The sequence below is a fragment of the Rhipicephalus microplus genome, chromosome 3 (genome assembly GCF_043290135.1).
Source record: "Rhipicephalus microplus isolate Deutch F79 chromosome 3, USDA_Rmic, whole genome shotgun sequence".
NCBI lineage: Eukaryota > Metazoa > Arthropoda > Arachnida > Ixodida > Ixodidae > Rhipicephalus > Rhipicephalus microplus.
Genome location: NC_134702.1, coordinates 39608397 through 39634608, shown reverse-complemented (window position 1 = coordinate 39634608; position 26212 = coordinate 39608397). Strand labels below are relative to the sequence as shown.

The 26212-nt window shown below is 46.7% G+C and overlaps 1 protein-coding gene and 1 non-coding gene across 2 annotated transcripts; one reads left to right on the top strand and one right to left on the bottom strand.

Annotated features, from left to right (window-relative positions):
• Positions 1-9187: 9187 nt before the first annotated feature.
• TRNAT-CGU (transfer RNA threonine (anticodon CGU)) lies at positions 9188-9260 on the bottom strand. The gene has a single exon. It is a non-coding gene; the product is annotated as a tRNA-Thr (tRNA).
• A 2943-nt stretch (positions 9261-12203) lies between these two features.
• CHOp24 (transmembrane p24 trafficking protein CHOp24) lies at positions 12204-25964 on the top strand. The gene is made up of 4 exons (XM_037427654.2): positions 12204-12515; positions 14398-14590; positions 21642-21749; positions 25519-25964. The coding sequence occupies exons 1-4, from the start codon at positions 12330-12332 to the stop codon at positions 25641-25643; spliced, it is 612 nt and encodes a 203-aa protein (XP_037283551.2). The 5' UTR covers positions 12204-12329; the 3' UTR covers positions 25644-25964.
• The last annotated feature ends 248 nt before the right edge of the window (positions 25965-26212 follow it).

The following is a 26212-nucleotide window of genomic DNA, read 5'->3' as shown; positions in this document are numbered from 1 at the left end:
TTCTCTCCTATGCTCGCCCCTCTCTCGCCTTGCAACGCGGAGGTAGGCAGAGTCTGCTGGCGGGTTTCTTGATTGAAAAAAACTGACTGGTCGCGCTGCACAACCGTTCACTGGCCACTCCGTATGTGTAGGCACCGGTTCTTGAGGCGTGCCGGTGGGAGATTTCTCGTGTGCGTTGTTGAACAACAAAAATTCGCAGCGTGCGCGTAAACTAAAAGCGGCCTGCGGGGTCCTGTGTCCGATCGGGGTCTTCTGTCTCTCATTGCCCATTAGCAGCGATTGGCATGTTCCAGCAGAAAACACCGGTCCACCATTGCATGGTTTGCGCCCCCCAGGTTTCTCTCCTACGCAACGCCACGATGAGCGCCAGCGTCAATGCCGCCGCCAGTGTAAGCGTTTGCGCTCGCTGCTTCGCATATACACATGGTTCCCATTAACGGACCCGGGTTGGTGTAAATTATTATTATTATTATTATTATTATTATTATTATTATTATTATTATTATTATTATTATTATTATTATTATTATTTTTAGCGCCTGCGATATGTTCCACTCGATGAATTTCAGGATCGCATCCTGACATACCACCGGTCTGCAAGACATGTGTGCTTGTATTCGCCAGTGCGAAGCATGCGGCTAGTAAAATCTCGCCGCGCAATACAACAGGCCAAACAATGGCGTTCCATATGCGCACGTACGCGCACACTCATAATGTGCTTCCAGCGTTTGTAGTAAGGTCTGTACGTTGTACGTTTGTATACATAACAAGCTACTGCTCATGGCGTGGCAATGACTATACTGCTGACTTTGCAGAATCTCCCTCGTGGCTCATCGTAACGAGCCGCCTGTTTCACAGCGCATTCGCACGTACAGACACGCTACGCACACACGAACAAGCCCTTCGCAGCTCGTGCAGACGCCGCGCCATCGCTCGCAGTAGCAGCGCCTTTTGTCTCGCATAGCAGGTTGCAGTATATACTGTTAGGAATTTGCTCTGTCGCGATGGTAGCGGTGGCGAAGAGCGGTGAGCCGTCGAGCGGACTTCGCTGAAGCCTTTGCCGGAAGGCGAAGCAGGGAGGCAATCCGTTTTGAAAACAGCAACAAGAAGGAACGTTTACTGTAGCAGGTTGTCGTTGGTACAGAGCCGGCCAGCACGACAACGTCGGCTGGGGCAAAATCCTCTAACATGGGGCCGGCACGGCCTTAAATAGCGTTTTGGGACTCTTCTGCGAGACCAGTTCCCCGGAACGGCACAGTGGCTCGGCTGAGGAGACGCAGCCATATCCGGAACTGCAAGGTGGTTCGGCGGAGGAAGCGGCGTTGCCCCCGGAACTGCACGGTTCTTCTGCACGGAAGGCGGCGCTGGGAGGGGGGGAGACAGTTCGTCGGAACAGCGCTCGATCTCGTGAGACGTGCCCCCGAACGAGGAACATGTCTGTGGCACAACAATACGCGGACGAAGCGGCTCGCATCGTCTTTCGCGTCGGCTTCTCTTCGATGGGGGTTGCTGCCACCGATTAAGGTTAACTATTCCGGTACCATTAATTTCAGACATGTAGGAGGTTGACGAAGCATAATAACAGCAACAAAGGAACGCTGAGCAACAACATATCCGCAATGACGGCGAGGGGGAGCCAGTTTCTCTCCTTCCTCACCGCGTCGTTTGCGTAACTCTCCGAGGCAGCCGGAGTCATGCAACATGCGCGCCAGTGGGAGCGAGCCAGTGGTGCTATCAACTTTAGTTCGGCTGAGTCACCTGCCTTATTTCGCCTCAGAGTGGCTCCACGCGGTAGGCGACTCTTTCAGTCTAGGAAACGAGGAACTGTTTCGCCCGGTCGGGAGTTCTGACGATTGTTCATCCCATGTTAACTTTCAGCGAGCTGGTAGAAATAGGAGGGATATTGGAGGGGAAAAGCCCGCACAGACCCACAAGATGTGGTCTTGGGCGGCTAGGGCATTTAGAGAACAATTTTTACAGTTTTGTTCAAGTTCTCTGTTAGTGATAATGGCCACTACACGAAGATTAACGAAAGCGTGCGTTTGTATACGGTGCAGAATTAAAATGCAGCCGTTTTTTTCTGTCCGCGCTGAGCGTATACGATCGTATAAAAACCCTAGCACCATTCGCTTACTAGGCGGCGCGTTCAATCCCAATGTACGCAGTCGTTGTCAAAAGCTCAGAGACCGCCATATTGGCCCCAGATAACTGAATTTCCCGCCAAATCGTGGCTGCGTTCGATCGAACTGCACAGTATGTCATATAAGCGCGTTTCAGAACAGGGCGGAAATGTATGTACATTAAAGGCTGCCTGCCGAAGCAGGAGGAATATTCAGCTTCTTCTCGGGTTTCGTGATATGTAAACATGTCACAATGACTGTACAAACACACACAGGTGTGCGCACTAGGGGGGGGCGGGGGCATGTAGGGTGCCCCCACTCCCTCCATTTATCTGAGGGGGTTGCCAAGTCTGACCATACGTTTACTCAGTCGGCCTTGTTCGATATTTGTTTAATGTGCAATTGCAGAGTTATGTCCGTGCAGATCTTTGATAATGATGGCGACCGAGCACCATTTATGTCCCATTCCGACTCTCCGAGAGCTCTCCGTTACCCATGTCTATGCCGGGAAACCTCGGGACCAAAGACAGGCCGTTGTGGAGGGCACACGTCCATTTCGCATCCACTTCAAAGCTTGTTTCCTTTCGCAGTGGACTAATGACGGAGGTGAGATACGTGCTGTGGTGAGACTTTGCCTTCCACAATGTGGTAAAGAGAGAGAGATACAGGTTCAGGAAAGGAAAAAGACGCAACTTCTGCAGCCCTAATTGGGAGCACGGCTCAGCGCCTGTAGGGGGGTGGGGCATTAAAGATGTGAAGAAGAGAGTAGAAGAGAAATGGCGTCCATGATCAAGGACGTGGCGGACGGCTTCTATGGCCGGTTGTCTAGTCCAGTGTCCTCAAGGAAGCGAGGAACCGCCTCGAAGACCTGGGTGTGGTGCCGTGGAGGGAAGAGAAGGTCCCTCTGTGTAGCCGCGGGCAGACCGTGGCGACGGAGTGCGGCGAGCAAAACGCCGCGGATGTGGTACCCCGCACACGTCCATGAGGACACCACCTTCTGTCTCGCGATTCTTTCGGCAAACTTCGTCGAGTTCCGTCTCCTCGGCGGCACGCTCTTGAGAAAGTACAGTGACGTACGACGCAGTACACGCGAACGACAGAGACGACGCGACCGGCGCTGACGTTGTGCCTAAAAGTAACCCCCCACCATCGCCGCCGTCCGCCTCTCGCTGCGCCGGCTGCTTCTGTGCGGCACGGTGTCTGTGCGTGTAGTACACGAGCTCTGGAAGAGGAACGAAAAGAAGCAGCATCAACGAACAACAAAGCGGGGCTGCGGCCAACGCGTGCATCGGCAACTACATCCGCGAAAGAACAGCATCGGCGGCGGCAAGGAGGAAGCAGCTGGCCGCACATCCGTCTCGGGCGTCACGACTGCGATCGGCGGCCCATCATCGGTGCCGGCGGACGCCGTTGGGGCCGCTACAGTTATCTCGTTCGCTGCTCCCCTCCGGCGATTCGGCCGGCGAAGCATATCGGCGCGTGGGTGACGACTGTCGACGCCGCTGGCGGCGCGCGCGTCGCACTGACGATGATAATGGCAACGACGTGAGGCAGCTTCTTGCCGTGCGTGCGTGAACAATAAAATAGCCGGCCCGTTTTGTCTGGCGGCCCGAACTTACGCACTACTGCGCGAGGGGTACGCTCGTGGAACGACCTGCATGCGAGCGGAGAGCTCCGTGGTTAATTGATCTCGAAGTATAGCTGTAGAACCGTTCGTTGATACACATTCCCGTTTCATACGATTTCCCGCGGCCGAAGCTTTGCGATGTCGTTATCAAACGAAACCGTGGCACGATGTTTTCGTGAATTCTCATTGTACGTCTTTCTGTATGTGTTCCCTCTTTGTACTTATTTATCGAGGTTTGCTGCAGTTCGATTCATTTATGCCGCGGCATCTCGGACTTTCAAATGAATGACTTCTCACTTTTGTACTTCGCGATGTCGCAATAATAGCGTCACCAAACGTCGAAATAAGAACGGCTGCATTTTACCGTTCCGAAACCCACGTTGCGATTACGAGTGCCGATGCAAAAGAAGGCTCCAGAAATTTCGACAACCAGGGGTTTTTAACGTGCCCCATTTCTAAGTACAAGGGCCTCAACCATTTTTGTCTCTATCGAAAATGCTGCCGGGATTTGGTCCCGTGACCTTTGCGTCAGCAGTCGAGTGCCATAACCATTTGAGGGTACCGAACGCCGAAAGCGCCTGTACAACCACTGCTCTTACGTACGAGCCATTGTGAGACCTTTCATTTAGTTGTTAGTCGTGTCTGTCTTTTAGTGTTAGTCCTCATTACCGAAAAAGGCAACGTTACTAAGTGAACATTGCTGCTCTTAAAAACATCAGTAAAGACTGACACTGTCCTCTGAGGCGTACAGGTCAAGTTCCCGCCATTCCGCTTTCAGCGGACCCACAAGCAACCACTAGGAATCGAACCCGCATTGCGTTAAAACACTTGTTGTTAGACCTTCGAGAGTGCCCCGCCGCGGTGGTCTAGTGGCTTAAGTACTCGGCTGCTGACCCACAGGTCGCGGGAACGAATCCCGGCTGCGGTGGCTGCATTTCCGAAGGAGGCGAAAATGTTGTAAACCCGTGGGCTCAAATTTGAGTGCACGTTAAAGAACAACATGTGTTTGAAATTTCCGGAGCCCCTCCACTACGACGTCTCTCATAATCATATGGTGGTTTCGGGACGTTAAACCCCACAAATCAATCAAGAATCAATCAGACCTTTGACAGTGTGGTGAGTGCACAGGAAAAAAAAAAGGAAGGGGGCGTGGCTTTGCTATCGGAAACACCAATGACCGACGAAAAGGCGAAGTAGTGCTTGATCTAGCGAAGCAGGATCAAACCTAACCAAGGTTCCTCGTCGCCGTCGGTTCACTCAACCCTTGCCGTGACACGCCATTGATTTACAATGCTTCACCCTCATCCCTTTCTCGCACCGTTTTCCTTTCCCTCACCCTTTTCCTTACATTTTTTTTCTCTTCTCTCACTTTTATACATACATGCTTTTGCTACGCCTTTCCCCTCGCTGTGCCCTTGTCCCCTCTCCAGACTTGGCTACGCTGCGAACGCACGGACCAAGCTGGACTTCAAGCTCCGCTCTGAAAAGGGCGGGGCTTCCCCGGTTGGGCGCATCTTCTTCCACGCACCGCGCGCACAGCAACTCCCGTATTACTGCGACCGCGGAAACAGTTATACAAGAACACGAGCGGGAACCCGATAACTCTGCCTTCATCCTCCTCCTCCTCTTCCTCATTGTTTTTTTTCAGCCGCCGTTCGAGGCCTTTGGACGTCCTTTCCGCGGAAGGCGGCTTCATCGGCGATGCTCTGCAACAACAACGGGTGTAGATACCTGCCCCAAATGGCCAACGCGCCGAAGGGGCGTGTTCAGCGAAGAAGAAGATCGCGAAGAGTATGCGGGGCGAGGAGGAGTGGAAACGAGTTGAACTCGAGGGTCTTTTTTTTTTTTTCTCGCGGTTTCAAGCCCAGAATTGCTTGCGGTTCGGCCGAGCGTATCCTTGTTCTTCACTTACGGCTGCCAGAAAAGACGTGCCCGTCTACTGGTCACGATCGAACAGTTAATATTCGCCGTCCCGCTGTTGCTCGCGCGCTGCTGCTCTTGCAGGAGCTCCTGTTCTGCGCAGCCGCGTCGTGTTTTTTTTCGAGCGGCTATACGTGTGGGCACACGTCGCTGCGAGGGTTTTCTTGCCGCGGGACGATGGAATCTCTGCGCGCCAACGACTCGCTCCGTTTCACAAGCTGCCCCGAAGCTCCCTGTATTATACGTACTATGGCATATTACCCTGTTCCGTTTCACGTGCTGGTTTGTAGCTCTCTGCGTTACACACACTGGAGTACATTGCGGTGTGGTTAGGTACGCGTAATACAAACTTTTGAGTCGAGAGTTCGTGACAAGACGCGCGCGCGGCCTTCCCGATTCCGAGTTCCGTCGACCGTCTCGTTTTCAGTTTTTTTTTCCTTCTACAACGGTTGCAATTTTTCATCGTTTCGAGCATTGTCTTATCGCGGACGAAAAAATGAATCTTACTCGTCTGAAAACTTGCTCAGTTAACCCATCTCCCCTTTTTGCAGCCATCACCGCAAATGCAAATTGCCGCTTTAGAAGCTTCACATGAACTTAACGACCACAGAACCGCTGCATTCGGGGTGGCTAGAGTTCCAGTATATAAAGGTAGCATATAAAGTAACTTTAGCAGCAACTAATACAGCAACTCTAGCAACCACATCGCACCACATTTTTCTCATGCGCTCGCGACGAGCGGCTTCACTGAACAGTCGTTGAACATAATGGCGGACCTAGGTGTCACAAAACGAGCGCTCAAAAAAGGGCGCGCCGCCAAATTCTGGCGACGAAGCGCGGAGAGGTCAACAATAAAAAAAAAGAAAACAAGCATCCAATGACTCCCGGGCGCGCGTCCCTCTCCCTTCGGAAGCGTAGGTTCGCCGTCAAACCTCCTCGCTTCGGCGGCCGAGCAAGCCCTAGAACGTTCTCGATGGAAAGAGGCGTGGTGATGCAGGGTTGCGTCATCCGTCGCGGACGGCCCTCGTACCGTCTCACCCTTTCCCCAGCCTTCGCTGCGTATCGCGCCGACGAAATGATGAGAACTTTCTGGAATCTCGCGCGGAAGGTATTTAATCGAGCAGCCGAGATGGGAGATCAGGAGAAGACGGAAGTTAGCGCCAGAGTGTGTAGGGTATTCCGCCGTGTAGTCGGCGAAGGTTTTGTCCTTAGTGACAAAGGAGGAGAAGAAGAAGGAAGTTAGCGCCAGTGTGCGTGGGGTATTCATCCGCGTCTGTCGGTGAAGGTTTTGTCCTTAGTGACAAAGGAGGAGAAGAAGAAGGAAGTTAGCGCCAGTGTGCGTGGGGTATTCCGCCGCGTCTGTCAGTGAAGGTTTTGTCCTTAGTGACAAAGCAGGAGAAGAAGAAAGTATGCGCCAGAGTGCGTAGGGTGTTCGGCCTTGTGGGTGAAGCCTTTTGTCTTCCGTGACAAAGGAGGAGAAGAAGAGGATTTCCACCTGAGGGGTGAAGACTCGAGCTACAGGCAAGAGTGTGTGTCTGCCGCTATCGAGCGAAGACGCGTGGCAACAGCTGCGTGTGGGAAGCCGACCTGTTTCCGGCGAAGAAGTTTGAAGCTTGGAGAGCGGCCAATTGAAGACGCGAGGTTTCCTGAAAGAGAAACTTCGGGAGCAGCGGAACGACAACAACGCTGGACAACGACGCTGGACTTGAGTGAGTGATTCTCGGAAGAGTATCATCCAGAGTTTTGTTCCAAGAACTTTGGACTGAATAAGTTTTCTAACTCTTCAGTCTTCAAGTGTCTTGGTTGTTCGATGCAAGCGACTGCATTATAGTGTGCGTTGTTGTCTGTGTCCGTTGTTTCGAGAGTGGCTGATTGTACTGCGTAGTACGTTGTTTGAATGGTGACATATTGTATTCAACTATTGTCGAGTGTGCATACTTGTATATCGATTTGATCTGCCATAATTGAGAATATAATTTTGTTTTGTTTATCAACTCTCGGCTCTGACTTGTTCTTTGGGCCACAGCCGGCGTCCGCTGGCGCGCCAAATAGGACCACTTCTAAATTGTCAACGCTTTCGTGGTGCGGTTCGGGGGGCTGATACTTCGGCCCTTGGAATTAGCCCGGCGATCGCCTCTCTAATTAACGGGACCCGTGGCACTAGGCGCAACTCTAGTAGCTGTACCCCCCGCCCTCACCGCGTCCCCATTCGCTTCTTTGTTTTTCTTGCCACAGCCTTTTTTTGTCTTTCTTCTTTTTCCCCTGCTCCCCTTCAATGACTCCTTTAGGGAAAGTGGCTAATCCCACTCAACGCGTTCTTTGTCGCTTCAGAAGCGGGCGTCTCTTATCGGACAAACGAGCACACTCGGCAAGTGAAGTGGCCAATACGACTGTCTTTCAGCATTGCCCAAAAGGACAAAACGTCACGGCTACAGATCTCACGCACACGCACTTTCCGATGCCGCGTCGGCAGCTGCATCCACTTTAACCCCCCTCCTTTTTTTTTTTAATCAGCCAGGTTGAATTGCACAACTGTTGCTTTTCACTTTCGCCGATTCTTGGTACTGTGACGAAATCCAGCGACGACGTTTAACAAGGCGAGATGACCGTCGCAGAAGATCTCTCGCGAAGAGCACCGCTGTCGGCGGTGACGTCCTACTTCTGAGCCTTTCTCCCCATAGCCACCAAGCTAACTTTTTCCCCTCTCACTCCCCCACTGTCTCGTTTGTTGTGTATATAAGAACGGGAATAAACGCGATAATATTGTGCCTTGATAAAGGTCTGGCTCCACATATATATATATATATATATATATATATATATATATATATATACACATGAAATAGATGATCAGAGTTTCTTCCGGCTACCGTAAAAAAGGCTATAAACTTCGAGAATAGTGCAGTATAGGAAACAAAACAATAAAATATTTATTTAATCCTAACAGTTTCGGCTGGTGGACAGCCTTCTTCGGAGGATATAAGTGAAATGATACAAGTTCCCGTAACAAAGGGTCACCCTCACAGTTTAAAGACCCTCCAAAAAAAAAAAGAGACAAACGGGCGAACGAGGTAGCAACAGACAACAAGAAGCAGAAGAAGGAGAGGAACTAGAAAGGAGCGACGGAGAGCCGCCGAAAACGAGCGGGTAATTCTGGCATTGTTACTGGGTATAGGTAAGACGCGCCGCCAGCGGAGGCGACCAAGAAAAACGGAAAAATGTGGAACATGTTGCCGCTTACTCGCATCCCACACATGGATCGAGTTTAAGTTCACGTGGTTCGGCGGCTATATATATATATATATATATATATATATATATATATATATATATATATATATATATATATAAGGGAAAGAAGTGTATACCTAAGGGCTCGTTTTTCCGGGCTCGTTTTTCCGTGTTTTAACACAATATTAATGAGATATAACAGACAGTAATGCCAAGGAATGTGCAGGGGAAGTTATTAAAACCAATGGAATGTAAATAAGAAGAAAGAAAGGTGGATGAAAAAATTACCAACTGTGAGCAGGAATCGAACCTACGACCTTCGAATTACGCGTTCGATGCTCTAACCACTGAGCTATCACAGCGGCCCTCCCTCCATCCACTTTTTTGGGTTTATCTGTGAATTTAGAAGTAGGAGCGACAAGCAGCGCCATCTATAAGCCAAACAACGAGTGTGAAAACACTCTTATGCGCATGTTTGGCGTCACGTAGCACGTGAACTTATTATGAGCGGGCAGCTGATTGATTGTCTCTCTTATACAACCTAAACACACCAAGTCTGCCATATATATATATATATATATATATATATATATATATATATATATATATATATATATATATCCACATGCGCTTTCTTCATCGTCTCCTTCATCTTTGTTCCCTTCTGCATCGCTCCTAGAACACGTGCGCCAATTTCTCCGGTGTGGCCTGTGATAAACCCGATGCATGAGAAAACGATGACAGAAAAAAAAAGAAACGGAGACATTTCTGGCGGAAAAAAAGAAAAAAAAATCTTCATTAAGCGCGATTGGAATCCACGCGCCCTTGAATCGAAGGCGAGCACCCAAACCACTCGGCTATCGAAGCACGCCAGCTGAGAGTAGTATAAGAGGATGGGAAGGAGAAGTGAGAATGGGGGAGAAAGATGTGATGGTGAGGAGAGGGAAAGGAAGAGGCTAGGGAGTAAAACATCGTAAATACAGCGATAAAAAAAGTTAGAAACGTTGAAAGAGAAATAATTAAATAAAAGAAATACAGACAGATAGATGGGTAAATAAATAGAAATGAGCTAAGGAAAAAGACACAAAAAAATTGCCCTCGTATCTGCATGTTAATCTGCGAATGTCGTTAAAACACGATAGTCTTGCATCTGGAGAGAGTGAACAAAACGTTTAATGTGATGTTCTGCGCAAGAAAATTGGTGGATGGTATTCTGGAAGCGCTGCGTTAGAGTGCCTCGAGCGTGCAGCGGAGGCGAACGAGCGCATCGAGTCACGTCACGCGTTAGACATGAGCGCTATCTGGCAGTTATCTTGGAAAACGAAACGCGCGGCTCTGAGACGGGCGTGCGCGCCCGTCTCAGAGGTGATAAGGTGTAGAACGCAAGGCGACGGGTAGGTGCCACCACCGTGTCGTCTTAGCAAAGCGTGTGGCAGCTTGGGCTAGTTGGTGTGACATGATGATAGTTATAGCGCGAGAACAGAACTTGTCTCTTTGTCGTCGTTCTTTTCTCGCGCTATAACTATCGTCTTAGCAAAGCGTTGGAAACACTTCCCTTTTCGTGCAAGTGTTGCATGGTCAGCGCCGCGTGATAAACGCTATGGTTCTTAGAATAAATTATGTATGCTTTTTCTTGTAAAAGACGCACACGCGAAACATGTACGTGTTGTTATGGTGCCTCAGATATGCGCGACAATTGGTTTTTAATTGACGATCGCACTAATATGAACGCTCATCATTGAGCAACATTGGTGGGCGCTGCGGATGGGGTCGGCCGTTTGGGATATCCGCTGGTGCCGTTTAATGTGCCCGGTACCGTTAAGGGTGGACAAACAGACAAATAGACAGACAGGCAGGCAGACAGACAGACCAAACTTTTTGCGTCGAAGGTCCTCAAGAAAGACTATCTTCTTTAAGAACAAAGGAAAGAAGAAATAGACTGAGAAAGAAGAAAAATGCAAAGCCTAGCAAAATACAGAACTACATATATGTGCCAATGTACAAGTTATTTCAAGAAATATGTCCAATAGTCTTCAAAATTCAGGAAAAGGCGCTATTTGCTGGCTGTATTCACAGTGGCAGGCATTTTAAGAGTATTGAAGATAATGTTTGAAACGGTAATTAGGAAGGTAAAATAATTATTTTCTAATTAGTGGAGTTAGGCAGTTAAAATAAAAGGGAGAATTGAAGTCCCTCATGCCAAAAATCGATTGGTGCTTTGAGATTTCGGAAAAACGGCCTGTAGTAGTAAATGCGATTTCGGAAAAGCGGCCTGTATTAGTAAATGCGAATTCAGAAATTTCTCTCCTAGTCTGAGGCGAAGTGTGTTTCGGTTTCGCCTCAGATATGCAGAGCGCTGTTTCTTCCGTCTCTTCCTTGATGTTTTCGCGCTGTATTTTTTTTAATGTGCTCCAACAAGCTAAAGTTCACACTCTTTTCAAGACCTCGCTCTGGCTCTTCTTGGAGACGAACATTTTGGGCAGGAACCAGGCCCGCAGCAAGGAATTTCTTTGAAGGTGGGGAGGGGGGCACATGTTGAAAGCCTTGAAGAAAACCTATTGTATATTAATGATGTCCTCGGCAAAACACACACCTCCACCACATTTGGGGGAGGGGGGGGGAGGGGAGCCTAGGCCCATATCCCCCTCCGCCCCCTGCTACTTGCATAGCAAGAACTCTTTCACCGGTTTGTCGCCAATGCATTTTAAGAATATTGAACGCAGTGACCGTATATCAAACTGAAAATGCGTCGTTACCTTCTATCGTAGCGCCATCTGTAAAGGCAAGTTTGAACTAACGTATTTTAGGCGTGGGCTCAGAGATTTCGTAAGCATGTATCTGAGCCTCTGCAATCTTGAAGGCTGCGCGTTACTACGCGCGTTCAAAGCGTATTTTACCGCAGAGCAAAAACGTTAGCTTTCAGATCCCTGAAAAATTAGTTGGTCAACAGCTTGAATAGGTGGTTTTCGAACTCATGCTACAGAATTGCTACATTTGTCTTTAGTTCCAGTGACAAATCTTAAAAGCTCTGTATTATAGTATTTACTACAAGTATAGTGTACAGTATAGTGTAGTATATAAGTATACTACAAGCCACAGGTTGCAAACAAAACTGTCATGGAGGCCACGTTCAGTGTTGTTAATATAAGTTTGTTAATTAGCACAGAAATTTGGTAAATATTGTACTTAATTTGACTTCTATAAGTTGTGAGTGTCGCGGTTCTATTGTAAGAAGTTTTTATATACGCTTTTGGAGAATTTCACGCAAAACTCCAACAACCCTGGTCGCCGGCTGCTTGCGCATGCGCATTTTTTGCAACAAACGTGGCAGACGGCGTTGTTATGTGTGTCTAGAGCGGTGCGGCACCCGGGATCGTAACCTTTTCCCCCTCCAAGTTTTCGCGCACACGCACTACGAACAATACGAAACCATGTATTCAGTGTACATAGCGCTAAGGACGGCCGTCTTGGTGTTGTGCATCGCCTACGCCCGCGCCCTGTTCATCACCGTAGATGCACACGCCGAGGAGTGCTTCCACGACGAGGCAAAGTCGGGCACCAAGATGGGTCTCACGTTCGAAGTCGCCGAAGGCGGCTTCCTGGACATCGACGTGAAGGTAAGTCGCAAACTGCTTGTTGCCATATGCTCGAGGTTCACACCATTGTTTGTGGACCGAAAGTTTTCGGTAATGGCGCTTGTTTACGAACCCGGCTGTTAGTCTGATGTGTCCGCCTCGCGGGTTTCACCCTCCGCCCCCGCTTGCTAGCCCTCGAAGAGTAACTGGTGCGTGAAGTTTGACTTTGCGCTGCTCGTTGTAGAAGTGCCGTTTTAAGCTCGTATCGTATGACGCGATCGGTTTACGTCACCCGTGTCGACGGATTGCAGTAGCGCAACAGCTGTGGGTGGTCGTCCAGCGGTGTGGCACGTCAGCGTAACGTCGTAGTGAAGGTCGGGTGCAAGTAACGTGATATACAGCGCGCTTCTTGTTATCGGCGACTCGTTAATGATCGCAGAAACTCTTATGATGCCCGATTGGACTTTCTCTACAGCCTCGCGATAGGTGCCAAAAGAAGGACTTGCGCCGCGTTCATAGGTTTACCGTGGTTATCGCGTTTGTTTATAGTTACCAGTTACTTGACAACGTCCGTAATGACCAAACGCAGTCTGTCCGAGAACAACGAAACTTGACTGTTTCACGGCGCGGTGATTGGCTTGCTTCCCGGTGTTACGTAACGCTTCTCCAAAATATCACCGGCATGACGACTGCCGCCGCGTGTTTTATTTAGCCTTTACAAAATTTGCCTTCAGTTCGACCTCTGACAGTTACGTGTATTTCCCGGTGTAAAAGCCAAAGGACTGTTATCATCAGTCTAACACTTTACACGACCTCATTGCTTTACATGTTTTTCTAGCTGGTTGCGTACACTGAAGGCTCAAAGTATAAGTGCTGCAAGAACGACAGCAATAGAGGCACGCAGTTCTGAGTTATTCAGTGTAGAAAATCAAAATACAATAAAATGAACGCCTACCGTGAACTCGATTTTCGCGGGCTCACTTGACCACGTTTCCCTCTCCCTGTGACGTCAGATGGCTGCCCAATGAAATGAATTGAAAGCCCTACCGTACAGATATTTTTCGTCATTTACAGTATATTGAGGACGCCGTTGCCACGGTAACAAATAATGTGGTGCTTGAAGAGTGAACGGCACGTGCAAAACGAGGCAGCTTGCGAACGCTTCTATATTGTTTTGTAGCTTTACTGATCTTTCTTCTTGCGACAGCGTCCGTATATCAACACTCCTATATTTTTTTTCCACTTTGGTTTCTTCAAACAACAGTGTCTGGATCGTCCCGGGTGCGCTTCCTCCAGCACTGTGGCATTCGGTGCATTCTTTGATCGGCGTTGCAGTTTTCAAGTTGAAAATGTCGGAGAGCAATATTCTCTTCCGTGTTCACTGAAAAACTATGCTTAAGTAAAAAGAAACGCAATAGTAATTCGTGTTTTGATCCAATGCCAGGATTACATTTAACGTTACATTTATACAATCACAGGCCTGCGCCCACCGTCATCATATCCGCTCGCAATAGTTCTGGCGAGCGCCACTACAAGTTGATGCGGTCATCGCCGATGTTTTCAAGTGTTAGAGAGCCCCTTGAATAATAGTACTGAGCTGGACACCATCCAAATAATTCAATGTACCTCTCAATTCGAAACAGTGAAGTAGCGAAGGGAGGGGGTTCGATGCCCCCCTTCCGAAAATTTTCAAACCACATGCATGAACATATAAAAGTATGGTTGATCCTCATCCCTGAATAAAGATTACTGGCTAGGCTTCTGTTTCTAGATCTTGCTAATCACCTACCATTATGTCATTCGCGACCAAATAGGTATCTCGTGAACAGTAACTTTGGTCAGGTGCCATTTGTTTCACTTTGGACAAAGTACTGCAGCCTATCGTTGGGTACTTGTTAATAATGTTTCCCGACTTGTTTGACAGATCACTGGACCTGATGGCAAAGTGGTTTACTCCGGGGAACGCGAGTCCAGTGGGAAATACACGTTTGCGGCCTATGCCGATGGAGTCTACCGCTACTGCTTTAGCAACGCCATGTCCACGATGACACCAAAGATCGTCATGTTCTCCATGGACATTGGTGATGCCCCGACCAAAACACAGGAGGGAGAAGAAGGTGGGTTCAACTTGGGGTCGGTTGTTTACACTGAAGTCCTCCGTGTAAAGGTCATATAGTGCTACACAGACATATTGTTTTTTCTTTTGGCCTAAAGATAATTAGGTCTGCTTTGTCAACGGAAAGCAAACCTGTGACATCTAAAACTTGCTACTGCAGTCTGGTAGTTATGTTGCTCGACTGGTGGCCCGAAGATTACGGGATCGAATCCTGGCCTTAGCGGCCGCATTTTCTGTGTAGGCGAAAATGCTTGAGGCCCATGTACCTGAATTTAGGTGCATCTTTTTAAAAACCCACAGGGGGCCAAAATTTCCGGAGCCCTCTGCTACGTCATCCCGCATAATTGTATTGTGGTATTCGGACGGTGAATCGCAACAGTTATTATTGTTGTGGCATATAAAAAAGCTATCATGTCTGCAAACATGGTGTTATGTAGGATTCGCACGTTTATCACGGTGTTTTGTCGCTTCCGACATAGCAGCATAAGAAGAAATATGTGTGTGCTGTACACAGATATTGGCAAAGTTTTAGTTGTATAATATGGACCGTATTAGCTATTAACCACTTTTACTTTTCACAACGGTACATTCTTTATCTCGTTCGCGCTCTGAGCGTCCGTCTCTCACATAAGTGAAGCTCAAGCACAGTCAAAGTGGCACTGGTAATGTGAGCACTTGCGCCCTCGATCGGTCGCCGCTTTGGGTGATCTACTCAGCTTGGCTAGGTAGCTTATCACAAGGCTAAGCTTGCCCAACCGGGAAACCTGACTGCGTATTTATTGTTGTAGAACAGCTGCTTTAACATCATGTCACGTTTATTATTTCAGACTACCGTAAAATTTTACGCAAGTGCCCCCCCCCCCCCACCCTCCCAGTGAAGTCGAAACTGCCTGCAAGGGGGGGGGGGGGGGGAGGGGCTGTCTAGGAATGGCAGGAAAATTGAAAAATTAAAGATAGCTGCAAAGTTTTTGTGGTAGAAAAACGCAGTGCGCATTGGTTAAAATTTTATTACAGTGAACTTTATTTAGGCCGAGGATTTATGGTAGCTTGTAATTGCTTTTAAAACCATCGCAAGACACCTCAGAGTCAGTTGCAAAAAACAGGTTGCAGCATTTTGCTTGAAGTCTGCCACTGTCTTCTGGCACCTCAACTCCAAGATTGGCCAGTCCGCTTTCCAAGTCACCGTCCTCCGAGCCATCGGGCGCGTTACTAATGCTGCACCTCTTAAAGGACCATGCCGTTACCTCAGGTACAGCAGCCAACGCCTGGGCAACAAAATCGAGCACATGTTGATGCAACAGCTTTTTTCAGTTCCCTTTCGGTGTTCGTGCTTGCGCATATACTTCTCCCACAAACACCACAAGGTGGACTTGAAAGGCTCATTCCAATACACGTCAGCAGGCCGCAGGATGCTCATGCACCCCACAGGCACGTAAAGCACGTCGGTGTTGTACTCCTCGAAGGCATTTGTGGCGGCTTGTTTTTCATAGATGGGTGCCTGGTCTAACACTAGTAAGAGTAGCACGTCGTGGTGTTTGGGCCCTAGACTTTCGGCAGCCATTCCTTGCATTTTCTTCAATGTCATCGAGTCGTTTTTTGTGACGATGATACGAACATTTTATACGAATAAGAAAAAAAGTCAGTGTTGTGGTAAAACAAACTAAGTGACAATGTGGCTTCTCGCCCCCATCAAAAAATAAAATTATTCTCACCTGGTATGCAAAAGCTCACAAAGGCCCTGGCTGGAATTTTTCCGCTTTGCTCCTTGTAAGAGGCCCTGCAACACTTTTTGAGCACGGTCAGAAAACACTGCCGATGGGCAGTAGAGGCTCCCGACAACACGCGAGCTAAATATTATAGCGCAGCACACAGTCTGGAATTCACAATAAATTATCAGACAGCTAAATATTGCTTTCCCTTTGCTCGACAAATCACGCAATATACCCAAAAATCACACGTAGCAAGCCCACCTATCTGCCATTAGCTGATTTGAACATGGCACGCTCACTTGTTACAGAGATCGCCGCAAGAGGCCGCTACTTGTCCATGCGTGCGCGCGTGATCACACTGAAAAAGTTGCGCATTCGAAGAACAAAAAAAAAAAAAAAAAAAAGAAAAGAAAAAAAGTGCTCAAGGTAACGAGGCACACGGGACGTTTCTCTGTGGCCCTGCCATCCCTCGCTGCTTAGCTTCCAGCGCTTCTGTGGGACGAGAGAAGAGAGAATGTGATTGCAGCGTGTGACAAATCTTTCAGGATTCGCTCATACTGGACGGATTCTTGAAATTTTGGGGTGCTGAATTCGGGAGGGAATAAGCTCTTCCAGTGAACTCATCTCATGGTTACTTGAAAAAGTGTTTTCAGGGCCCTTTGAAGATAATGAAGGCCTGGAGCTCGTGACTGGTGGCACAAACAGCTAGGCAAACTATGGAGCCTTCCGGGCACATCCAGTGTTCGCAATCTGTTTAGTGCTTTCACCAACCACATTGTTCGTCCTGTTGGCAGGGTTGTCTTATTCATCTTATTCGTCTTATTCATGTTGGTCATGTTATATAAGGTGTAGCCGATGCAGCGAGTTCACAGAAGATCGAAAGGCATGCCTCGGAAAGTTCCCTAGGCATTTTCTAGCTCTCATTCGGAGTGCGGCACATTGCAACGTTTCCAGCGATTTCTGTAATTGCTGGAGCCTACAAAGTTTAACAACCGCATGCTGTTGGCAATTTTGATGGCCTTTTCTGGAAGAACCCGGTAGCCGGCGGCACATCCAACACTTCTTTCGTGCCTAATGTACTTGAAGAGCGCATCGTTCTCATCTCTGAAGAACACTTGTGTGCTCTTACTGAGCTTCCATCAAAGTTCTGCCTTCCTGTAGTTTAGCTCTAGGAAATTATTGAAATTCTTCTCCCATTCCCCTGTTCGGTTCCAATTGAGCTTCAAATGAGATGTCTGGTGCATGTTCTTCCCGTTTTCTCGATGCCATTTTTTTCACTGCTGTGTAAGACTGCATAGGCATAGCTGACCTCTCACCGCAAACACAACGCAACAAATGGCGCAGAGCATCTGCAGAGCAATCAGTCTGCACTGCAAAGCAGAATTGGATGGGGGGTGTAAGGGTTGGGTGGAGTTGCTCGGAATTTAACGGCCCTTGTGTTTAGTTTGCAGCACATCAATGGTGCAACTGTTAGGCGGAGTTGGTCACATTTGATACATTATAACTTATTGGTAACTCATATAATAGAAAGTTTATTTAAACAGAATGATATACAATGTCCTTGGCTTTAATTAGAGGGATTTAAAAAATTGAGAACAACTGTTTTTGGAAACTTGTTTCAAAACTTTGTCGTTTATTGGTGAACTACATACGTTCTCGCACAATGTTGAGGTATAATAGTGCATGAAAATATAAAGAAAAAGCACATATCATAATGAATAGTTGCTAAGTTTTAGCACAGTCCCTTAATACCGTTCTGGTCACGAAACTTCTCCGTCACTCTATGGGAGAGCTTGATATGGTGCCAAGAGCGGCCGCTACGCGGCGCAAGCCGTCCTAGGGGGGCCATCGCCCTGCTGCGCCCGGCGGAACACACTGGCCGCGGCGGCATCCCGAAGGCGTTGTGTGGTGGCAGCTCGCGGTTTCTGCATCAGCGAAACGCGAACTTCATGTGCCAGTGCACCGTGCTCAAGGTGGACGGCATGAAAATTCGAATGAACAATGCCTAAGACGTGCTGTGTGACGAGTTGCAGCTCCGGATACCGAAGCAACAAATAAAAGGCGTCGCTCTTCTGTTTCCCAAGTAGCGCCGAACTCCGAGAGAAATGGAAGCGAGCTATACTGCGGTTGGAAGCTGGCGGTTTCAGCTTCGAAAGTAAGAACGTTCGGGTGTGCGAAAAGCATTTTGATGCTAGCGACGTTGTGAGAACCGACGAGCACATCGTGAACGGGGTGGTCGTGTCGCTTCAGCGAGAGAGACCGAGGCTTCGCACGAACGCCGTTCCAAGAATTTTTGACGGGCTCCCAGCGTACCTGACAAAGCCACAAACAAAATCGAGGGGCTATTTGAAAGTACCTAGCAGCCGTCTTCTTGCTCTCCTGAAAATTGTTGAAGAACATGTAGAGACGTACACGGTGCAAAACATTGCATGCGGTGACGTGTACGCGAGGATTGTTGAGGGCATTTTGCTCGACAGCCGCACAGCGTCAGCAAGTGTAGGTTGTCTGTTGCACTTTTTAGGGACAACAGCTGAGGTTGTACACTTTTTTTTTGAGATGTAGATTACATTTCTTCACTCGAGAAAAAAACAAAGCCTCGCGGGCAACTGTGCGCAGTTAATGCCCTGCAAGTGGTGGGTGGAAGCCAGAGCGTTAAGCATAATGGCTGTGTATGTGAGCACGCCTTCGCATTTGTATATAGTGTTGTATATCTTGTATACATTACACTGTAATATTTTCGTACTATTCATATTTATCTGCATATAGTGTAAATAGTGTATATTCAAATACAGTTTATTTTAGGCAGTGAGCGAAGGCATAGTGCAGCTGTTAATGAAACGAAATACACATTGTACAGTAGAGTCACAGATTGTGTAACATTGCTCAGAACAGCTGCAATAGTTTCTAGTGCTTTTCTTCTCCAAAGTGTTGTTCTCAGTGTATTTTGTGTAAATAAATGTTTTCCAACTTTCTCCACACTACATGCACCATATGTTAATCTCCCATTCATAAGTACACACCTGACTACTAGGCGGCGTATCATTAGCACCAAATTTAAGATTTATTGCATGCCTTAAATCATAACCGCCCTTCCCCCCTCCCACCCAAAAAATAAAAACAAATGTGTGATGAGGTACCTCGGTAGTGGCAGAGGCAGCCAAGCGGCTAGCACTGGCATCAAAAGGAACTTCCAGATTAGGCTGCTGTACTTCCGTTCCCGGAGAAATCATGGGTTGTTGGCCGGTAAATAATAATGCCCTAAACAGTAAACACGAGGAAACATCAAGCGGCGGGTGTCCCGTGTAAACTGCGTGTAAAGAAGTGATCAATCAAATGTTGGGCACGTTTAGAGCGGTCGCGAAAGCCCTCGGCATCGAAAGTCTCCGCGTCAAAAAAGCGATCGGCGCTCACAAACGTGTGTCCAAAACAACGGCGCATTTGGGTATAAACTCAATTGAAAGGTCCGGAATAAAACTTCTGGCTCAACCATTCAGTTCATTTGAATACTTGGGTAGTAGCGCGCAAGAGGCGAGCCGGATATAAAACAATGTGATTGCTCCTGTACTACTCAGTCGTGTTTCATTTCATTCACCTTCCTCTCCCTATTAGCAGCCCTACCAGAATATAAAGCTCACCTACCGCATAAACATAATCGCCCTTTGGCCGGGTGCAAATACAAACATGTTGTCGAGCAGATCAAGCAGTAGCTGCAAGCATCAAGAGCATGGAGCATAAGCATCGTCTTTCAACATTTGCGAGCTATAGCTCGCAAGTACCGCTTCGAGGCATCGTAAGTATGCATATAATTGGGCTATGAGACAATTATTGACACAATGCGTTATCGCGCGGTGTGAGAACACTTTTAATGCGCTGCTGTTTATAAGGTGGGCCCGCACTTCTAAGTAAACTATGCGTGCGTTCCAAAGTAAACAGCTCTCATTCGTCGTCGACACTGGATCCCGTTTCAACTTATTTATCTGGTGGCATTGATGCGTTCAGAGACGTTTAAAAAAAGGTAACAGGAAGAACAGCACGCACATAATCGCGTCGAAACGTCGGCCGCAGTGCGCATACAAGCCCAGCAGTGGCGGCGGCTTGTGGCCCCCATACGACGGGTGGCGCCTCTAGCGACAGATTTTGTCCCTATATCAACCTTCGGGCGGAGTTTCGTGACCAGAAAAGCATTGAAGGACTCTGGTTTTAGTATCGTTAGTTTAATTCAAATGCAGCAGTAAATTGCTTAGATTCAGTTGTTTTGCTTTGTTTCCTATAGTTGTAAAGAATTCTTTGACAGCAAACAAAAACAATGTGATCATAAGAGTGCATTTCACTTGTTATTTGATGGTATTAAATATTGGAACACAGGCATTCACCATTTGTTTGCTAAGCGCATACCTGCCAATCTAGTTGCGAGCAAAAGAATCTAGTGGCGAGCAAATCTAAAGCTTTGACCCGCACTTTCACGGCAGCCAGCTGCACGCCATCTCGTTCGTTCACATGTAAAGACCTATGCGAGTTGTTTTGACGGAAATCGACTTTTTGCTAGTTGTTTTTAGGACGCGAAATTTCGGGAGCATATTTTTTTTTAAAACTCTCACCTTAGTGGGAAACCCTACCCTCGTGTGTTCGGCCACTCCAAGCCATTATGAGACCGCAACGCCGATGTTTGCGCTTGCATTTGGGGTCCTCCTCCCTTCTTATTTTTCGCAATGTTTTTCGTTTTTGTTTTCCGAAAATGAAGGAAAATAATTCAACGCATCAATTTGACTTATGGTGGCAAAACGTGATTATGCTTGTCGTGACAGGCAAATTCGTCACAGCTACAATTAAAAAAAAAAAAGTGGGTACACCCCCACTTCCTTGCTCGATGGTCTTATGAATTTCTTTGTTGCTAGGTTGGCAGGTATGTAAATGAAAGCACACTTTTGTGGACAATAATTGTATTTTCTTTGTTAGTTGACCAAAAATGTTTTCGCTGCACCACTAGCTTAGAAGAAATTGGTCTGGGAATAAAACCTTCACCGATAGTAAATTTAATAAAAAATCGGGAATATAACAGGGACCTTATGTTCATTATTATAAGGGCACCCCTGTTTACTCTTGAAGGCGAAGATCAAGTGTCCTTAAAGTTTCTGCTTGAAGTAGGCAATGCTCAGCACTTACAAGGGTGTGGTGTGGCTTTCAGCTGTGCAGTGGGATACTATCACTGCTGAAGCCCCCCCCCCCCCCCTCCCCCATTTTTTTTGTTGATGTGCAATGTGTTTTTGCGTGTGTTTCTGATCCGTTTAGCTTGACTCAGTCGATGCTGCTTGAAGATAATTTTCCCCCTTTTTCACTTTGCAGTGCATGAAAACAAGCTGGAAGAGATGATCAAGGAGCTGTCTACATCGATGACTGCTGTGAAGCACGAGCAAGAGTACATGATGGTCAGGGACCGTATCCACAGATCCAGTAAGTCGTAATAATTTCTTGGCTCGAGCATTTCATTTCATTCCTGAAAGCATTTGTTCAGGCATTGGACCCATGCAAGAAGGTTAATACATCAGAAAATGAGTGCAAGGCACAGGCACTAGCAACTAAATTTCATTGAAGCAAATAGCTGCTGACCATCAATTCACACAGATTGCCAAAACAATTAATTTAGCAGCTTTCTTGTAGCACTACAGGCTCCATTGACAAATGAATGAGGATGATCTTACACAATGCCATTTGGCATATTGAACTCAACCCTCATGATTGAATGATAATTCAGCCATTCAGCAGCACAGCAGGGACAACATTTTTGTTACGATGCTTCATTAGTGTGATCACTGGTCATACTTCTAGAAGATCTCGGCAAGCAAAAATAGCTAATCCAAGTCAATACAGCAGCTGCCAACCTCGCCGCACAGTGGAACAAGACAAGCAAGGCTACTAACCGTGCTTTAAGATGTTCGTCGGTCTCCAAGATATGCATGGCGTTTCAGTGCGTTGGTACCATCAGGGTGTTTACGAAGAGACCATGCAGCTTACTAGTGTTGCCGAAGAAGCTCAAATTACCTGTGCCTCAGTTTTTATACAGGCCTTGCAATGCACGAATTGCCGTGAATGCTGTCTTCAGATGTGAACATGGAGCCATTATTTGCACGATACGGAGGTCTGAGCGGCCTGATTAGGGTGGGTAAGGGAGACTGACAAATTACAGTACGGACCACACGCTACCTTGGTACATGTGACTGCTACTTAAATATACGGAAATCCTGAGGTACTGTGAATGATTACCATATTGCGAAAGGGGTGTTCGGCCTATCCCCACGGGTACTTTGCGCCTTCCTATGTCATAAAACTCTTCTTGTGGAGGAAGAAAAATGCATGCGTCGCTCTCACCACGCTCTCGTTCAAGGCCACTTCGCTCCAATTAGCCGTTCACACTTCACGTCCAACTGGGTCGGTTTCTGTGCATCCTCGCGGGCTCCAAGTTTTAACATGACAGTGTGAAAGAGTTTGGTTCGCAAAAAGGTCGTCGTCGTTGATTGAGAAAGGAAAATCAGCGCTGTCCGTGACCTCGAAATTGAGACAGATGCGGATGTCTTCAGTTCTAGGTAGGAATCGCACCCACGCATTCTTCATGGCATGCAGCTATCTGACCACAGAGCTACCACACTGCTAGAAGCTGCTTCGAAACGAAAAAAAGCTATATAAATGTCATGCAGTGTCATGTAACATGGCGTGGCAGAGTGGCCGTACGAGAAGCGCTTCTCACAAACCTAGTCACGAGGCATCAGCCCGCAATCTTTCCTAGGTATGTCGCAAGCCCACACTTTCAAACTCACTGGATCACTAGGAACTTTGAAGGCAATTACCTTCTCCTTGCAGGACGCGTAACCACTTTTGCAGTTCGGCACAACCCATTTCCCCCCTATCCTGATGAAACATTACTCGAATTCTGCAAACAGCTTTCCTTTGTCACGGCGTGAAAAGTGCGCACAAGCAGTCAGCGGCGCTGGCACAGCGCACTGAAGCCACTTAGAGCGCTAAAGAGACAAAAAGCCATGCCAGTGATTAGCGAGAGGCGCGTGCATGCAGCAGATGTCTTTTCAAGCATTTTACGACCGTAATTCTGTCAGGATTAGTTCGTAAATACCGTTGAAATATTTGTCACGTCTAGTTATTTATGCTACAAACAAAAATTTTGAAAATTTTGCTGTGTACGAGGCTCTATCGCGATTTTTATGCGTTGCCTCCATAGAAGAGCGCGTGTAAAAGATAGTAACACGCCGAAAGCCTCATTTGCTCAGCGTTAGCATAAACAACATCGCTCCATGACACTATCACGTCGCGCTGGAGCGGCCTGGAAGTTTATCCTTCTCAAATACTTTTCTCCATGGAAGAAGGGTGTGAAAAATGTCTGTGATGTCATTCTCAGTGCCTTGCATTTAATAATGATCGTGTAATCACCACTTACATGGCCTTCTGAGCAGGTGCATTAGGTTTGATCTCATTTCCTTCGGTGCCACTGGTACAGGTATGCCTTGATAAGTTATGTTGTATACAGTGGACTATTAGTAAATGGAAATCTGCTGAAAATTTATTAAACGGAACTGCTGCCTAAATTAAACAACTGCTCCAAGACGACTGGTTTCGTACTCGGATCCTCCACCCTTGTTCATCTCTCAGTAAATGAAACTCATTTTAAACAGAACACATTTTCCTGGTTTCTATAGGTCCCGTTTAAAGAGAGGCTACTGTTCTAGTGTTGTTTTCAATAATTGGTTGACGGTGGAGGAGTTCTAAATGTGCACCATTATTCTGCCATCTGTGCTTTCTACGGCACGGCAATTTCTTGTTGGCATTCAATGCTGTACCAAAATCAAACTATAAAACCTTTGAAGAAAAGTGAAAAAAATGAAAAAAATTGAAAGCGGACTGGTTCTAATACAGCGGTCAACAATATCATGCCGTGAAAGGCAATGTGCTGTTATCGAAGTCTTAGGCGCTTATTTTTCTTCTCAGTTTTATTTCTAAAGAGCCTTCAAATGTGAAACGCTTGTTCGTGTACCTTTAACAACACTTTTCTCAAATGATGATAAAGGTTGTGTAGACAGTCTCTTTTCGCATAACAAAAAGACACGGGATGGATAACAAGACGCACTGCTCTCATCTGACGTCAATTTATTCTATCACACACATTTATCAGAAACAACAGATCTGAAGGTCATGCGCAGTAAGTGCAATGTGTGGAAACCAAAACCACACGTGAACAACGGAGTCTTCTCATTTAACTCATTTTTGAACCCGAACTGACAAAGCGAGTACATACCATAAAGATTTGTGGTCCATGCACAGTGGTATTACTATGATCAAACAGCATCCTCGTTGAACAGTAGCGAAAAAAGTAATCTCTACGCTAAATAATTTTATAGACTTTTTTGGCTACTCATGAGGATTCAGTTTGATTATGGTAGTGGTCACTGTGCATGAACCACTGGTCTATGTGATAGACTGAAACTTTCACGTAAGGAACACGGATATAATGAAATATTGGTTATAATGAAGTGAATGAAGAATAGTCTTGCAGTGGATGTAGTGACAGGAATATATCTTTATAATGAAGTTATTTTCATGTAAGATGCAACTTTGCTATACAGTCGAACCACTTTATAAGAGGCACTGATATAAGAGAAAAATGGGTATAAAAGACACCAGTGTGCCTACAGTAAAATAACAGTTGCAAAGAAAATGTATACGTGTTACCCTGCTTGTAAAAGACATCTCGTATAAAGGACAAGAATTGTTGTTGAGAGCATGCCTCTTATAAAGGGGTTTAACTGTAGTGAGGTTTGTGTGTATGTGCCTGCTTTGTCAGTTCGGGTTAAAACTTTGTTAAGGTTTTCATGTCGTGTTGGTTTCAGCGGATCCATTGAACTTACTGTGCATATACTTCAGATCTATTTTTTTTATGAAGGTGCGATACAATAAATTAGTGTCAACTAAGAGTAGCACTGTATCCTGTTGTCCGTCTTGTGACATTCTGTTCTTTTAAAAATTGTGTAGCCATCACAAGCTTTTAAAGAGATGGGTAGTACAAAAATCGCGCGACTTCTCAAATTTAGACGATGGTAGCTTTCACTTTTGTGTTGTCTAAGGCGAATGCATAAGCGATGCTGTGAGTTTTCTTTTTTCATTGTGCAGTAAATTTGATGACAATCTTGAGCCTCTTCATTTTTTTTCTCCTTTCCAGTCAACGACAGCACCAATTCGAGGGTTGTGATGTGGGCTCTCTTTGAAGCCATCATTCTCATTGCCATGACCTTGGGCCAGGTCTACTACTTGAAGAGGTTCTTTGAAGTCCGAAGAGTTGTGTGATCAAGGAATCTGCGAAAAGGAGTGGCGCATGTGGTGTTCGCTGGCAGGAGTTTGAGGAAGGGATGCGCAAGACTTAAATCACGTGACTTCTGCATTGCCTGTGAAAACAAGTTCAGTGTGATGTCCTCCTTATCCCTCATTATACTGGTGACCTCCTCTGTTTCCTATTTCTGTAATTTTCTTGCCACTTCGGTCTCCATCACATTTTTTTATTTCCGGCTCTTGTTAGAATAAAGCCTCCTTTTTTTTTTTCAGCACATAAGTCATACATTGATTTGGACACTCAGTGGTTTGATTAAAACAGGTTGTTTCTCTTTTGGATATATGTGTGCACTTCATTAAAGCATGGTTGGAGCACCTTGCTTTAAATTTATTTGTCACTGTGTTCTAGCTTTATATTTGCGTTTTCTTACTTGTTGAAAATAATGTCACAGCTTTCTTGAATCCTAAAGGTGTTGGCTTTTCACCAAAACTTTATATGATGCTGCAAAAGGATTACTTTAGGACCAATATTCGATCAGTTTTTTATAGCATGGTTGTAAGATTCTGAACTACTGCTCTGTGAAAAA